Below are 15,620 nucleotides of genomic sequence, written 5' to 3'. Positions count from 1 at the left end.
AAGGGAAACTGATTGAGCCAGGGGTCCGGGAAGACTTCCTGGAGGAGGCGGTGATTGAGGAGAGGACAAGTAAGACTCAGCCAGAAGTGTGGGGAGGGGCTCCAGTGGAGGGATGGCTAAGCAGAGGCAGGGGTACAGCTGCAGCTTCTCGAGGGCGAGGCACAGGCTGGGTCATATCAGACCCCAAAGTCCCTCCAGGCCTCTGTGTTCCTGTGTATGATCCTGCGTATGAACAGGAATCAAGGTACAGGTGCCCAGAGCTTTGGTAATTGCTGGGCCTGGGGGCGGGGCAGGGGGGCTGAACGGAAGAAGGGGGTCCTGGGATTCCCAAAGAGGAGGGCTGAAGGTCAGGAAGGGTGAAAGCTAAGGAGACGGGTGGGCGGAGGCGGTCTGGGGAGGCAGGGTCCGGGCTTGGGCTCCCGTTCTATGTCTGACTCATGGTATGACTATAGGAAGGTGCCCTTAGAGCCTCAGTGACTCCATCTGAGAAGTGGAGCATGAGACAAAGCTGTCTCCAGAGACCCTCCCCAGCCCTGACGGGGAAATGACATGACACAAAATTACAAAAGGGTCTTTATTTGTAAAAAGCCAAAGGGGCCCTTGGGGCGACAGGACAGGCAGGCCGGCTTCTCAGGGGTCAGGGGCATTTGGGCAGATGCGCTTGAGTGGGGGGGCGCCCTCCGAATCCTCTGTGTCACCCTGGGCTGCCTCGGGGACAGGTGGCACTGGCTCAAAGACGGGGTAAGCTTCAGGGGCCTGGAGAGGAAGGGCGGACAGGCGTGAGCTCCACCCAAACCCAGGAGTGCCGCCTCCTAGCCCCTGCCTTCTCCAACGCCTCCAGCGCACTCCCCTCCTGGACCTAGGAGTCTCGCCCAGGCTCGGGCCCCAGGAAGCAGAGGAAGGAGGCACCAGAAACAACAACACCGTTTGGGGGAAGAAGGTGATACTGCTATTTCTGGGAAATGCATCAAGGTAGTCCTTGTGGGAAAAGTCGGAAGCTGTGGGGGACTGACTCTCTTAAGCTAATATGACAGTTTAGGACTAAAATAAAGTAAGAAATAAAATAAAATACTTGGAGGAGCACCACGATCTTTTCAGGCTTTTAATGGTCTTAAATCTGCCCCGATCCAGCCCGCAGGACTTTGTCTTCAAACACCCTTTCCTTTTCTGTCCCCAGAACCCGGCCTCTGAGACTTGAGCTGTGCCTGAGGTGTCCACTTCCTGCCTGGGCCTCAGGAGTACAGCCCCCCAGCCTTCCGCTGCCCCAGAGCCCCCACTGCATCAGCGACCCAGGAGTCCAGCCTTCCGGCCTCTCTCACCTCAGCCTCCAGCAATTCGGGAACAGGCTCCTCCTTGGTCAGCATTGGGGGTTCATCGGTGCTGCCTGCAGTTTCGGCCCCAGGATCTGGAACATCAAGTGAAGAGACATTCCCTGAGCAGCTGCTCTGTACCACAGCACAGACCCGGGGCCAGGGGATGCCGAGGAGGACGCCGAGACCCTGGCTGCGAGCCAGGCAGAAGCCGCAGGAAGGACATGGAAGCGGGGTCTCAACGTGGTGAGCAGGATTTGGTCAGGGGGACAAATGGGGCACATCTGACGCAGATAGGACACAGGTTTAGTGAGCACAGATTGTGAGGCTGGACTCCCTGCGTTCAAATCCTGACCTTGAGCCTGTGACTTGATTCCTCTGGGCCTCGGTTTCCCCATCTGTAAGTGGGGATAATGAGGAGTAATTCCCACAGGAGACCGTGGTGAGCATGAAATGAGATGTTACGGATAAAGCCCTTAGCAGAGTGTCCTGCCCTCAGCACCGGCTCAATAAATGCCTGTTGTTGTTCTCTTAGTAAAGGTGTGACCGAGACACAGTCCACAGGCCCAGGTCATGGTATTGTTGGAAAGGAAGAAGGAGACCGGCAGGGGTCACTCACTGGGCCCAAAGGGCAAAGTGGAGGAGTCAAAGGCCATAGGGAGCCACTGAAGACCTCGAAGCACAAACGATCCTGCCAGACTTGTGCTATAGAAAAAGCTGGTCTGGCAGCTGTGTCAAGGAGACCCAGGAGGAGGCTGGAGCCAGGCAGGGGTGAGAGATGGCGCTTGTAGACCCACGTGGGAGGTGGTTCAGACCAGGCAGGGTTATAGTACGGATATAAAACACGTTCAGTGCTTAGAAGGGTGTCTGGGACACAGAGCTCAGCAAGTCTTAGCTGTTCTTTTCACGTCCTAATCGCACTGAGGAATATCACTATTACTTACTCCTCAACAAATATCAGCTGAGCACATTCTATGTGTTCCACGCTGTTCTGAGGATTTAGGAGCAACATGAGCCCAAGGTTCAGAAACCGGACATGACGTGGGAGCCGGGAAAGAGACTGGAGTAGCAAAAACAATAAAACTAACATGGAAATCTCAGACAGTGGTTAGTTATCTAAAGACCTAGAGAAGCCAGATGAACGAGACCTTCACAGGAGGCAGGGCGGCGACCTTCTGTAGGAGGCAGGGAAGGCCCCCGGGAGGGAGCAACACAGGAGGGGAACAGGTAGAGGTGCAGGTAAGCCGCTGGGTTCAACTTTGCAGAGGACAAGACTCAGAGGAGAGGGCTGCCGGGAGTCACCTGGTCCTACCTCTCTCTTGGCCCAGCCTTGGGGGCTGAGCATCCTCTGGGACCCCTTCTGGTGGTCCAGCAGGTGACACAGGGCGGCTGGGCTGGGGGGTGCCCCCAGGGCTGGGTTCGGTGCCCTTTTGCAGGGAGCCTTCCGAATGGAAACTCTGGTTACTGTTCTCATCTGTGGGAGCAAAAGCCGAGGGGGTTGGGCCTGAGGGTCCCAAGCCCCTTCCCCACTTACCCCACACACCGCCCCCAAAATCCCAGGATCCCTAACATACCATTGAGATCCAGCAGGATGAGAGGGCCACCCCCTCGGGGACTGGCGCCCCTGCCCCGCCGCTCCCGGCCTCGGGATCTCTCTCCCCCACCACCTGCCCTCCGACGCTCCTGGGGGTTAGAGGGATAAGGGTCAGTGACAGCTTTTCAGTTAGTGCTTGCAAAGCCCTCCAGTGTACAAATAAGGAAACTGAGGCAAAGAGAAGCCAAAGGCCCTGCATCAGGTGACAGTGGTTGGTACCGTGGGTTAGGTCTCGAACTCAGGGGTCTGAAACAAGAAAAAGGGAGAAGGGGGTGGAGTCGCCAGTAATTGTTAGCATCTGTCTTGGCTGCTGCGTTTGAGGTCTCGGAGCGGGACTGGAGGTGGAGGCCAGGGTTGGGAGGGGCCGGCCTGAGGTTGCACAGATGAAGGGCCTAGTGTGGGAGAGTCTGCTCACCTCCTCCTGGGGGTCCACCACTGGCACCCACTTGAAGATACGAAGGGAAGTGTCGCCCACAGTCACCCAGCGCTTCTCCCTGTGGGAGGGTGGGGGCACTGGGTCAGAGCTCTGAGCAGAGAGCCCTCCCGCAGGAGCTGAACGCAGACGGGGAGACCTGGGGAAGGGGCGGTGGTGCGGCTTTGCTAATGGGGCATAAAGTCCGAAGGAGAAAGAGGGTCCTGCAGACCCCAGGCCAGACACAGTGGCGTCTCTGGGGAGAGCGCATGGCTGGGGGCCATAGCTCTGCAGACCCCTGGGGCGTACGGGGGAGAAAGGCTTTGGGCCCGGCCGGGAACCAGAGGAAGAAGATCCTGGGCACACTTGAGGGAGGAGTGTCAAAGCCTTAGGGGGCGGGGCGTAAATGAGGGTAAGGCTTGGGAACACGCTTTGTAGACCCGAGGGTGTAGCCAGAGGGGGACGGAGCCCTGGAGCTTCAGGGAGCAGCCGGGGGGCCCCCGCGGGCGAAGGGCGGGTAGACGCATCTGGGAGAGAGGGGTCCCGCCGGGTCCCAGCCCCGGCCCCGGGGCAGCGCTCACCATCTCCGGACCTTCTCGATGGTCGCCATCACCTTCTTGATGTCATCCTTGGCCCGGCTCCGGGTCTCGGCCCGCACGGTCCGGCCGGCCATGCTGGCGGGACCGGGGCCGAGGCCGAGCCCGCGGCTGGGCCGCCTCCCGTCCGGCGGGCTCAGGCTCGGCGCCAAGCCGGGGCGCCGCTGTCTCGGCCCGCCGTCCCTCCGGGAGTTGGCCGCGCCCTCCCCCGCTCCCCGACGCCTCCGCGCGTCCCCGCCCCGTTTCCTGCGGCCGCGCCCCGCCCCGGCCCGTCCCCGGAGCGGCGGGGCGGCGCGGGCGGCCGGAGCCCAGGCCTGCAAGTCGGCGGGCCCCGCCCCGACCGGGCCCGCCCCCTCGGGGCGCCCCCGCCGCGCAGCGCCCCCTACCCGCCGCCGGAGGGAGGGTTGGGGACCGCGCGGCGCCGGGACTCGCGCGGCCGGGCCGAGGAGCTGCGTTCGGACCACGTGGGCACGGGGAGGGGGCGGCGGGCGCGAGAGGGTCCCTGTCCCAGCCCGCGTCGGCCGCGCGGGGGCGACCCGCGCGCCGTGTGCACCGCGTGCGTGTGTTCGCTGAGCGCCCTGACCGACCAGACGCGGCGGATCGGAGTAGGGGTCTCCACCTGCCAGGAGGGTTAACGCGAGAACGACAGGCCGGACCCGGTGCAGACGAAGAACTGGAGCTTCTGGGGGACTGGAAGCGGGTGGAGGGTCTTTGGGAAACGGGCGGATTTCTGGAGAAGCTGAACTCGCACCGCCCAGCGGTTCTGCTCCTGGGTCATCAACAACCGAGAGGAACGCGTGGGCATGAGCCCCGAGAGATGTGTCCCCGGAGGTCCATAGCACTGTCGATAACTGCCTCAAACTGGAAACAGCCCGTCAAGAGTAGAGTGGACGCGGAATTGTAGCCTGGTCGTACGGTGGACACAGCAGAGAGTGATGTCCCGCACGACGGGGGGATGTTTCCTGAAAGGAATCGGATGCCACTGTATACGCCGCGTGATTCCTTCCATATGAAGTTCAAAACAGACAAAACTGATGAATCGGTGTCAGGAGAAGTGGTCGCCCTTGAGAGAGACAGAAAGGGAGCTCTGGCCCTGCCCCTGTTCAGTTTCTTAACCGGAAACTGATTAAGATAGGGCTGGTCGCTCCTCCCCCACTGTATTTACTTCGAATATTCACCAAACTTTGAAAATTCACCAAATTTCCCCTGTCTATTATACCTCAATAAAGCCTTACTTAAAATGAGTGTGATTTGGTTGAGTTTATTTAAATCTCTATTTGCCAGCAGATAATGACCTGTGTTGCTATGTGTGTGTGTCTCAAGGGTTTGGCTCTCGGCTCTGTGTTTTGGTGTGATTACGTCCAGAGGGGTAAGGTATAAGGAGGGCGACTCTGACCGAATTTCTGGAGCCAAACTGCTCCTGGGCAAAATCCCAGCTCTTCTTGTCCAGTGACCTTGGGTGACTCACTTATCTCTATTCCTTCAGCCGTAATATGAGAATAAGTTAATATGTAACTCCCGGAACAATGTGCCTTGCACATAGTAAATGCCCAATAAATAGTCACCGTTCATAAGTGCCTCTACCGTTCATGATTGTCACCCCGACCAACAGTCTGGCTTCAGTTGTTCCTCCTATGCTCTCTGCCAGTTAATACCTTCCTTTACTCTGGCAGTCGACTGCTCATGGTAAAACCCTCGCAGAAACACAGGACTCCCAGTCCCTTCACTCACAAACCCTAGTACCTTCTGTTGTTGATGGTCACCTCCATCAGACTGTGAGCTCCTCAGGAGGCCAGAGACCAAGGCCTCCATCAGACTGTGAGCTCCTTGGGAGGCCACAGACCAAATATGGATTTTCTCTGGGTCCCAGAGCCCGGGACGAGTAGGTGCTTGGGAACCACTTATGGGTATAAGTGTGCACACCATCCACAGTTTATCTGCACCTGCTCAGTGGGGTTGATATATCGGTATGAACCCCTTACCTGTCTCAGAAGTGTGTTCCAGGGTGAGAATGAAAGTCTGTATGCAGTAAATGTGTGTACTTCAGAGGGGGTTCTCTTACTGGGCCTGGTAAGGTGAAGTGAGCGGCTGCCTCGTCTATTCCCCTTCTAGTAGACGTGACAAGAGAGGGGAGCAGAAGAGTATCTAAGATAGGCCAGGAGGTATGTGTCTGGGCAGGTGTGGCCCAAGCCTGAGGGCCCTCAGCGAGGCCTCTCTCGCACCCAGCTTCCCCCTCCCCACCCCCAGACGGAAGGGAGGACCAGCACATTCCTGTCTGGCCGGCTCCACCCTCTTATTCCGCTCCCCCTAACCCCAGCTTTCTCTGAAAAGAAGCTCGCTCACTAAGCCTGGCCCCGGGTCAGAGCCTGAGCCGCCTCCTCCCGCCGGTACCAGGGCTGCCTCCCAGGCCTGGGCACACCCAAACTCTAGGTTTTGAGCACACCACGCAACCTGCCAACCCTCCTCAGGCCCCTTTCCCGACCGACCACGGGCTGCGCAAGCACGGAGCTGAGCTCAGAGCCAAGGAATCCTGCCTGCGGCGGGCGGTGGGGCGGGGGGAATTGTTTGGGGTCTGAGCCCTGATTGGTTGCGCCCGGACCACGCCCCTACCCCTCTCCCCCTTCTCCCCCTGCGAAAGGGGGGCGTGTAGGCAACCGGGATCAGCCAGGGGCCAGCATGAGCCGGAGGGAGGGAAGTCTGGGTAAGGGGCTGAAGGGCTGGATGCCCAGTGCCCGAGGGGAGCAGGGGTCAGAAGGGCTGGAAGCTGGGGTCTAGGTCCCCACCACCCCCGGGGCCGGGAAGGGAGCGGCCTGAGCGGGGGAGAGCAGGGCCCCGGTGTCAGGTAACGGGCGGGTGAGCTGCGGGTGAACTGTGGGACAGGACAAGCACCGGAGTTTAGCGGAGGCCTAGGCTGTGGCTTTAGGGCCTTGGGCTAGGGTTTAGATCACAGGTTCGAGTACACCTTGGGAGAAAGGACTGGGGTCGCAGGTGGGGCTGGACGCCGGAATCCTCTGTACTGGTAGTCCTGGGAAAGAATCCGAACTGCGGACCGGAGGGATAGAGTTAGGGAAGGAAGTCTTTGGGCCACGGGAGCTAATGAATGACAATAGGAGACGAAAGTCGAGGCCATTAAGGATAGAGACTAGCGGTGGGAAACTCCGGCGCGGGGACGGGGGGACCTGGGGGGCGGGGCGGGAGTCGCCGGGCCAAGACTACATTCCCCAGCATGCCCTGGCACGTGCCCTGGAATCTCGGGAAATGTAGTCGTCCTTCCGGGGCTCTACCCCCCAGCGTAGGCCAGGGAAGGCCAGTCACTGATGCCGCAGGGGTCCTGGCCGGCGTCCGCACAGACTGTCCTTCCGGGAGGACGTGGGACTTTAGTTTCCCAATCTGTAGAATGGGTTTAAGGTATTTTTCCAATTTGGAGTTCTGTGCTTCAGTGATGTTAAATTTCACCAAAATCAGTGAGGTATGTGGATATGTGAAACCTTCCCTCAAAGGACTCCCAGCCTAAGGCCGGTTCACACAGATAAAAGAGACATTCAAAAACAACCTTGGGAGTATAAACAAATGGCCTTAAGTAAAAGGAAAAAAAGGCAATTTAAGGGAGAGGTGAATCCAGAGACCACACTAAGGAGGCAATATTTTCATTTGGCTTTAATAGGATTTAACAGTGATTGGGGGCCAGGGAATACATTTCAGGCAGGACAACTGTTTCACAAATGTTCGGTGTCTCATTTACCATCATTTGGAATGGGACAAAGGCTGCCTGGCTTGAAAGTTGGAGAATTCAGAGCAGAACTTGTGGGTTCAGGAAGGAAGAGCCAGCCTGCAAGAGTAGTCAAGGAGCAGGGGTCTGGGCTGCCTTCATTCCTCCCCCTCTTTCACCAGAAGATCCACAGGCTGACTCCTCCATCTCACCCCTTCCCCACTTGGAGGCCAAGATCCGTCAGACACACAGCCTTGCCCGCCTCCTCACCAAATATGCTGAGCAGCTGCTCCAGGAATATGTGAGTGGGGATGAGGATGGGGGTGCCAGAGGCCTGAGGAATGGGGGAGTACAGATCACAGAGGTTCCTGACCTCTAGTTTTTCTGACCTCATTTCCCAGATACAGAAGTTGGAGCAAACTGGAGGACTCTCCTGTGCTCCAAATGCCCCTCTGTCTGCCTCAGCTTGGAGGTTCCCCCCACAGTGCGTTAAGACAGGCTGAAAGAGTGAAAAGAATCCTGGTCTGGGAGTCAAGAAACCGAGGTTCCAGGCTTTCTGTGATCTTGTCACCTCACCTCCAAGGGCCTTGGTCTCCCCAGCTATTAAAGGAGACAGTTTAAGAAGATGAGTTGTGAACTCTTCTACCTATGCTATGCAGAGAGACCGAGAAGGGTTTCAATTTAAGGCTAAAATTCTAGCCCAAAGGGGCGCCTGGATGGCTCGGTGGGTTAAAAGCCTCTGCCTTCGGCTCAGATCATGATCCCAGGGTCCTGGGATCGAGCCCTACATCGGGCTCTCTGCTCAGCAGGGAGCCTGCTTCCCACTCTCTCTATCTCTGCCTGCCTCTCTGCCTGCTTGTGATCTCTGTCTGTCAAATAAATAAATAAAATCTTAAAAAAAAAAATTCTAGCCCAAAAGGGGACTGTAACAGAGGAGGGGAATTTGCCAATGTCTTTGGTTGGGCATAGGGCCTTGCCCAAGGAAGAGGGTATTTCCATCAATTACTCTGGTGTAATGGAAGGAGGGTATAGTTTTGATTTGGAAATAGACCGTAGGCCTGCTAACTTACTTGGCCTTGGGCACTAATGGTAACATGAAAAAATAATGATGTAACAGTTATGAAAGTGGGATAATAGAAAGAACTAACTTTGTGGTGCTATGAACTTGGTTCAAAATCTAGCTCAGGGGGGGGGGGGCGCCTGGGTGGCTCAGTGGGTTAAAGCCTCTGCCTTCGGCTCAGGTCATGATCCCAGGGTCCTGGGATCGAGCCCCGCGTCAGACTCTCCGTTTGGCGGAGAGCCTGCTTCCTCCTCTCTCTCTCTCTCTGCCTGCCTCTCTGCCTACTTGTGATCTCTGTCTGTCAAATAAATAAAATAAAATCTTAAAAAAAAAAATCCAGCTCTGTCCTTTCCTAGGCGGACCTAGGGCAAGTCAGTTTACCTCTTCAGCCTCCATATCCTCATTTGTAAAATCAGCATTATCATAATCATCATAGGTATTTGGAAAGATTAGGAGTAGTGTTTAAAGCAGCAAACAGTGCCAATCCGGAGACAAGATGTTAGAAAAGGATAAATGGTATTGTTGTGGCATTTTTACAAATTACAAATCTCCTTTAATGTGTTTGTTCATACAACAGTTATTCATTGAGCCCCTGCTGTGTGCCAGGCACAGAGGTGTTGGGGGATGGGGGCGGGGGTTGGTGAGAAGGACCAGGCTTCTGCAGTATCTTTGTGATTCTCAGGAGATCCCTGGTGGAAAGTCAGGCCGGGACCTGATCCCCCATTTTACAGATGACCAGGCCGACTGGGAGAAGGGAGATGGTTTCGCATGTAGCTGCACAGCTAGCAAGTGGTGGAGTCGGGGTTGTAAGATAGCATCGAGGGTATCGCTAACATCCACTGTGCTCCCCAGGGGGCCAGCATTTGCCTGAGCCATTTTAACATGCTCATGGCTATCCTATTAAGTTGCTACTTCGTCTCTACTTTTTTAAAAAGATTTTATTTATTTATTTGACAGGCAGAGATCACAAGTAGGCAGAGAGGCAGGCAGCGAGAGAAGGGGAAGCAGGCTCCCCGCCGAGCAGAGAGCCCGATGCGGGGCTCGACCCTCAGACCCTGGGATCATGACCCGAGCCAAAGGCAGAGCTTTAACCCAGAGCCAGCCAGGCGCCCCGTCGTCTCTATTTCAGAGACGAGGAAACAGGCGCTGGTGCAAAGCCCACTTGTTGTGGTGGTTGTGGTCGTGGTTGTTTCGGAGAATCCCAAACCCAGCAGCTTTGCCGGGAGGAAGGCGTCCTCGGGAGGGGTGAACCGCGGCCCCCGCGAGAGGAGGCGGCGGCGGCGTGCAGAGGTCCCGTCGCGCCTCGGCGCCCGCCCCGCACTGACGGCCGTGTCTCCGCAGGTGCAGCACCAGGGAGACCCCTTCGGGCGGCCCGGCTTCTCGCCCCCGCGGCTGCCGGTGGCCGGCCTGAGCGCCCCGGCTCCCGGCCACGCGGGCCTGCCCGCCCCCGAGCGGCTGCGGCTGGACGCCGCGGCGCTCACCGCGCTGCCGCCGCTGCTCGACGTGGTGCGGCGCCGCCAGGCCGAGCTGAACCCGCGCGCCCCGCGCCTGCTGCTGCGCCTGGAGGAGGCGGCGCGCCAGGCCCGGGCCCTGGGCGCCGCGGTGGAGGCCGTGCTGGCGGCGCTGGGTGCCGACGAGACCCGCGGGCCCCGGCCCGAGCCCGCCGTCGTCGCCACCAACGCCGCCGCTGCCGCCCCCGACGCGGGCGTCTTCCCTGCCAAGGTGCTGGGGCTCCGCGTGTGCGGCCTCTACCGCGAGTGGGTGAGCCGAACCGAGGGCGACCTGGGCCAGCTGGTGCCCGGGGGCCCGGCCTGAGCGCGGGGCTGCAGCCCGCCGTCCGCCGCTCTGCGTCCCTGTGGGCTCCTGGGGGGCCCCGCCTGTCTCCATCTCTGTCTCTGCTTCGCGTGCCCTCGTGTCTCTCGCGGACCTCCCGTGCGCCTGCCTCTTCCCGTGGCCATCACTGTCTTGCTTTCCCGTCTTCCCCGTGGCTTGGGCCTGCCTCGGCTCTCCTGGATCTCCGCCTTCACCCATCTCTGGGCGACCTCTCTGTCTCCCTTTCCTCCGTCTCTTGGCTCTCCTTGGCCCCATGGGAGCACGGGCCTCGCTCTGGCCTTTCCTGGCCGAGTGGCAGGGCTACTTCGGACAAATTGCCGCCCCCGCCCGCAGCGCCAGCCGCCCCGCGGTGCTCCCTGCCCCATCGGGCCCTTTGGACGCGCCCTGCTTCCTGCTCGCTCCGACCTCCTTCTCCTCCCGCTGTGTCCTAGCACCACCCCCACCCCCAAGCCAGGTCTGTGGAGAGAAAAGATCAGCAGCCTAAAAGAGTTTTATTTCGGAGAATAAATTAATTTTTTGTAAATAAAATGTTTAAAAATAAAAAGAACACTAACGTTACCAGTATATATAGTTGCTGACAATGGCCAGACACCTTTGAGGAGAACAGGATCCTTGGGCCACAGCCTGGTCTCCCAGACATACCCCAAAGCCACACAATATCAATAGGAGTTTCACAAATGCCCCCAGGCCAAGGATAACATCAGTCGCTCTAGAACAGGAAGTGGATGTGTCCCGAGCAGTAAACATCTGGAGGAGTCCCGACTTTTCAGCCGGACTGCCATTGAGCGCGAAGTGAAGTCTCTCAAAATGGGAAGTTGGAACGGAGGGCCTAGGCAGGGAGGTAGACTCGGGAGGTAATGAACTCCAAAGAAGGGAGGGAGGCCTCTCTGCTCAGAAAGCACACAGCTTCCCACAGGAAGTGAGGTAGAGACCAGAAGTCCTCTGCAAACTTCCAGGAGCAGGACGGTCTGAAGCAGAGCCCAGGAAGGAGACCCACTGTCCTCTCCCTGCAGAGTGCAAAGTGAAGCCTCTTCAAAAAGACGCTTCTTTCCACCCAGGATGTGGGCAGCCAGGACCCCTGGATTGAGAACCCACAAAATGATATGCATAGAGTCCCCCCCAGATCCGGAAGGGAGGCCATAGGACCGAGGCAGGAAGGGCCCAGGCAAAAGGGACTTGAGGCTTACTTCCTAGGTAATATCCCCAAATATGCACCCCCTGTCTGCTAGACACGCTGTGTCTCCTTTCTTGCCAAGAAGCAAGGCAGAGAAGAGTCCACTGGGAAAGAAGCGTGGCAGCCTGACAGGACGTCCCGCCTCCCCTATCCAGGGTACTTGGCCTTGAGCAGAGCCAAGTCCCTCACAGCTCGGTCTGTCCAGTGGCCATATTCCCGGGTCACTACATAGCCTCGACATTTCCTCTCAAAGGCCGAGGCCCCGAAGGGGACAACCCCGAGAGTGTCCTCTTCAGGGGGGATGGGCAGGCCCAGGGCGGTCATGATGGCAGCCATGTTGCCCAGCAGGCCTTGGGCCCTGAGTCTTGCAGCCCCGAGCTGAGCCAGCAGGATGGGACTGCCAGGGTTCAGGTCTCGCTGGTCGTCCCCCACGAGCTGGAGGTGCTGGGTCAAGGCCAGGAAGGCCCCCTGGGCATGGCTCAGCCGCTCCCCGTCACCCAGGGCATGCCAGGTCTTGAAGGAGACGGCAGCAGGAGGCAGGCTGCTGAGCTGAAGCTCGGGGGCTGAGAAGCCAGGGTCACTGAAGGGGCTGCCCTGGTGCTGGAGCTGCACGAGAGACAGAGACAGGAGTGCAGGGACTGAAGTGGGCCCCTGGGGCTCCCCCTGGCTTCACATCTGACATCTTCCCAGGGGGAGCTGGTGGACATCTCCTAGCACAGAGCCTGGGCTCTGTAATGGCCCAGTTTCATGTACAAGTTGTACCACTTTGAATCACAGCTTCAGTAATTCCCATGCATCAGTATTCTTGTGCAAACATAAGAAGTGCTACGTAGAGAGCACTTAGCACAGCTCCTGGCATACAGTAAGGGCACGGTAAGCCACTGTTTATAATATATTAATGTCATAACACTAGGATTGTATCATTTATTATACTATTTTCAGTCTAAAGAATTGACAATGTAATTAGAGTCTCTATGGTTCTTTTTTATTTGTGGCATTTAGTTATTTACGCTTATTAATTTGATTATAATTATTAATAAATAATTGTTAACATTATTAAATTAGTTGAGTGCCTTCTCCGTTAAAGTTCTGGCCTCCACAAACCTGGACCTATAGAATCTTGATGCCCACTGATAAATCCCCAAATTGATAGACCATCTAGTCCTCCGTTCCTATCTCACAGGTGAAGAAACTGATTCAGGGTACCCAAAGCTAACCAGGGAATGGCGGCAGTTATAGGACTAGAGACTACATTTAGTAACTTCGCATGGGCCTGGAATATAGTACTATGGAGAGTCACGAATCCTGGGGCCTCTAGGGGCTAGGCAGACCGTGTAACTTGGGGAAGAAGGCAGAACTAAGATGGGGTAGGGGCCAGGAGTGTCCCTGCGCTTGTTGGAGACAGGCAGTCGTGTTCAAAACTTGAACAGGTATATCATGGCCCAAACAGAAAACACCTGTGGGTCAGATTCAGCTGGCAGGCTGCTAGTCTGAGCTGCTAGACAGCAGTGGGGGGGAGCCACAGACCAGGGTTAAGATCCTGGTGCTGCCAGTGATTTAGCTGTGTGACCTTGAGCAAAGTTTTCACCCTCTCTGAGACTCAGTTTCCGTATCTGGTTATGACTCCGTCTCTCCGAACTGTTTGAGGCATCTGTGGGGGAAGGGGATGCGTGCCTAGTGCAGCATCGGGCCCAGGTAAGCACCCAGCATGAGGTCTTTCTGTCTGTGCCGCCTCTGAGTCTTGTAATGGTCCTGAAAGGTGAGCAAAAGCAGGACCCCAATTCCATTCTGCAGGTGAGGGAGCTGAGACGGAGAGAGAGAAGGAACAACTAGCCCACAGTCACCCGCCATCAGTGACAGTGTTGGAGTGAGTCTCTAGTGCACGGAGCCCCTGAACCCTCGGACTCGTGGAGGAAACGTCTCCCGACCTTGCTCTGCTTCCGCTACCCGGGGCTGGGCCAGGAGGGCGGTGTCCCTCTGCCCTTGTCCCCTGCTTGTGCCCCGTGTCACTCACATAAGTCTGCAGCAGCGCTGACGTATTCTTCTGCATGTAGAGGGCCAGGCTGTAGGCCTGACGGATGGGCTCAGCTGGGGAGACGGGGGCCCCCGGACGGAGGGGCGGCAGCAGCAGCAGCGTCAGCAGGCAGAACGGGGCTGGCGGAGGAAATCAGAGGTCAGCATCCAGTCCCCGAGCCCGCCTGCTGGTTCATTCATTCTCTGTCGCAACTCTTCCCACGGGCACAGCCCTTGGCCTGCAACAATGGTGTGTATCCAAGTCGGGGCCGCATCACCCTGTAAGGAGATTCTTTCCAGCCCAGAACGTTCCACGGGACCCCAGACCCGATGTGTTCAACTTCCTGCTTGACCTTATTGGACACCAGGAAGTGTCTCAACTCAAAGTCTCCAGCACGGACTCCGGTGCGGCTTCCGCCCGCCCTCCAGCAGTCCCCACCTCAGGCAGGGGCGCTTCCACGCTTCCCTTTGCTCAGGGCACAATCTGGGATCCTCTTCGAAGCCTCATTCTCTCTTGCTGTCCACACTCACAGCACAGTAAACCCTACCGGCTCTGTCCTTAAAAGGGAGCCAGTCCAGCTCTGTGTTTCTTGGTCTGAGGGCTCATGACAAGGAGACGATCATTTTGTGAAAATTCATCGAGCTGCACGCTTCCCGAGTTGGGTACTTTGCTCTTTGTTCTTCTCAATAAAAAGCCTTAAAAGTTGACAAGAGGCACTGAGCACCTACCGGCCGCCCCTTCCGCGCATGGCCGCCCCTTGGGCCCCGGCCACCAGCCCTCCTCACCCAGGAGCCTCCTCCCACCTGTCCCTGCTTCTCCGACCCTTGCCGGCCTCCCCCCCACAGCCCCCAGCTCAACGAGGTCCCTCCTGTGCCTGAATTCTTCACACAGTGCAAGGGAATAAACCAAAGCCCTTCGGTGGCCTGCAAAGCCGCGCCCCTCCGTACTGGCTTCCCATTCCACTCCCCACCCCAGGCCCTTGCCCTTCCTGGGCCCTGCCAGGACCACCCCAAACCTTTCCCGCCACTGGATCCTTCTTGTTCTTCGGGCCTCAACTCAGATAAGCTGTCCTCACCTCGTATCAAAAGCGCCTCCCCGGTCTATAGTCTTCAGAGACGTTTGCGCTTTAATTCATTTCCTTATTTGTCTGCCTGCTTGTTACTGTCTCTCCCCCTAGAATGTTGGCTCCAGGAAAGAGAGAACCTGCCCTGATTCATTTGCTGCTGGTTCCCCAGCACCTAGCACGGAGCTTAATAAATATTTGTTGAATGACGGAACGCGGCCGTGAACATCCTTATCCCAAACTCTTTAGGCACCTTTGAGGGTGTACTCATTTTATTTTATTTTATTTATAAAGATTTTATTTATTTGATAGAGATCACAAGTAGGCAGAGAGAGAGAGGGGGAAGCATGTCCTCTGCCAAGTAGAGAGCCCCATGCGATGCGATACAGGACTCGATCCCAGGACCCTGGGATCATGACCTGAGCCGGAGGCAGAGGTTTTAACCCACTGAGCCACCCGGGTGCCCCAAGGGTGTGCTCATTTTAAATTTGAATAAATGCTGCGAAGTGTCCACCTACAGCTCAGGCCCAGTTCTCTTCCAGTGGGAGGCTCAGAGGGGGTTACCTAGGGTCCCGAGCAGGAGGCCATGGAGATGAGAAGCACATTGTGATGGTCTCCTTTGCCCCCTTCGGCATTCCTGAGTTCCCTAAGTTTAGAACGTAAGGGAAGGCTGAAAGCAAAGGCCTCTTTGTTCATGCGTTCGTTCAAAAAATTGACTCATTGCGCTCACCTTCTGTCATACGCCTTGTAATGTACTTACCTTTTAAAAAAGAATTTATTTATTTGATTGAGGGAGAGAGAGAGATAGAACACGAGTGGCGAGGAGGGGCAGAGGGAGAGGCAGAGTCCCTGCTG

The 15,620-nt window shown here is 57.1% G+C and overlaps 2 protein-coding genes across 4 annotated transcripts; one reads left to right on the top strand and one right to left on the bottom strand.

Annotated features, from left to right (window-relative positions):
- Nucleotides 1–560: 560 nt before the first annotated feature.
- On the bottom strand, nucleotides 561–4,024 carry BCL7C (BAF chromatin remodeling complex subunit BCL7C). Its single transcript, XM_004774028.3, has 6 exons — nucleotides 3,898–4,024; nucleotides 3,320–3,398; nucleotides 2,885–2,993; nucleotides 2,623–2,784; nucleotides 1,320–1,405; nucleotides 561–756 (listed from the first exon to the last, which is right to left on the bottom strand). Exons 1-6 carry the CDS (start codon nucleotides 3,987–3,989, stop codon nucleotides 631–633), a joined length of 654 nt encoding a protein of 217 aa, XP_004774085.3. The 5' UTR covers nucleotides 3,990–4,024; the 3' UTR covers nucleotides 561–630.
- Nucleotides 4,025–6,415: 2,391 nt separating this feature from the next.
- On the top strand, nucleotides 6,416–14,979 carry CTF1 (cardiotrophin 1). Of its 3 annotated transcripts, XM_045072491.1 has the most exons (4): nucleotides 6,485–6,613; nucleotides 7,804–7,922; nucleotides 10,023–10,442; nucleotides 13,483–14,979. In XM_045072491.1, exons 1-4 carry the CDS (start codon nucleotides 6,589–6,591, stop codon nucleotides 13,519–13,521), a joined length of 603 nt encoding a protein of 200 aa, XP_044928426.1. In that variant the 5' UTR covers nucleotides 6,485–6,588; the 3' UTR covers nucleotides 13,522–14,979. The 3 variants fall into 3 exon arrangements, with proteins under 3 accessions (XP_044928425.1, XP_044928426.1, XP_044928424.1); XM_045072490.1 differs by lacking the exon at nucleotides 13,483–14,979 and having other exon boundaries at nucleotides 6,416–6,613; nucleotides 7,807–7,922; nucleotides 10,023–11,078; XM_045072489.1 differs by lacking the exon at nucleotides 13,483–14,979 and having other exon boundaries at nucleotides 6,492–6,613; nucleotides 10,023–11,078.
- The last annotated feature ends 641 nt before the right edge of the window (nucleotides 14,980–15,620 follow it).

This window comes from Mustela putorius, unplaced genomic scaffold (assembly GCF_011764305.1).
Source record: "Mustela putorius furo isolate JIRA1106 unplaced genomic scaffold, ASM1176430v1.1 tig00004039_pilon_pilon_pilon, whole genome shotgun sequence".
Lineage (NCBI taxonomy): Eukaryota > Metazoa > Chordata > Mammalia > Carnivora > Mustelidae > Mustela > Mustela putorius.
Note: the sequence above shows the minus strand (reverse complement) of the source record. Positions and strands in the feature narration are given on the sequence as shown.

Bases quoted from the DNA above. Each gene is read 5' to 3' on its own strand.
- BCL7C (XM_004774028.3), bottom strand. From the start codon at position 3,989: ATGGCCGGCCGGACCGTGCGGGCCGAGACCCGGAGCCGGGCCAAGGAT. The intron at 2,785-2,884 runs GTATGTTAGGGA...TTGCTCCCACAG, and splicing joins CATCCTGCTGGATCTCAATG to ATGAGAACAGTAACCAGAGT. The intron at 1,406-2,622 runs GTAGGACCAGGT...TTGATGTTCCAG, and splicing joins AAGGCTGGGCCAAGAGAGAG to ATCCTGGGGCCGAAACTGCA.
- CTF1 (XM_045072489.1), top strand. From the start codon at position 6,589: ATGAGCCGGAGGGAGGGAAGTCTGG. The intron at 6,614-7,803 runs GTAAGGGGCTGA...CTCTTTCACCAG, and splicing joins CCGGAGGGAGGGAAGTCTGG to AAGATCCACAGGCTGACTCC. The intron at 7,923-10,022 runs GTGAGTGGGGAT...GTGTCTCCGCAG, and splicing joins AGCAGCTGCTCCAGGAATAT to GTGCAGCACCAGGGAGACCC.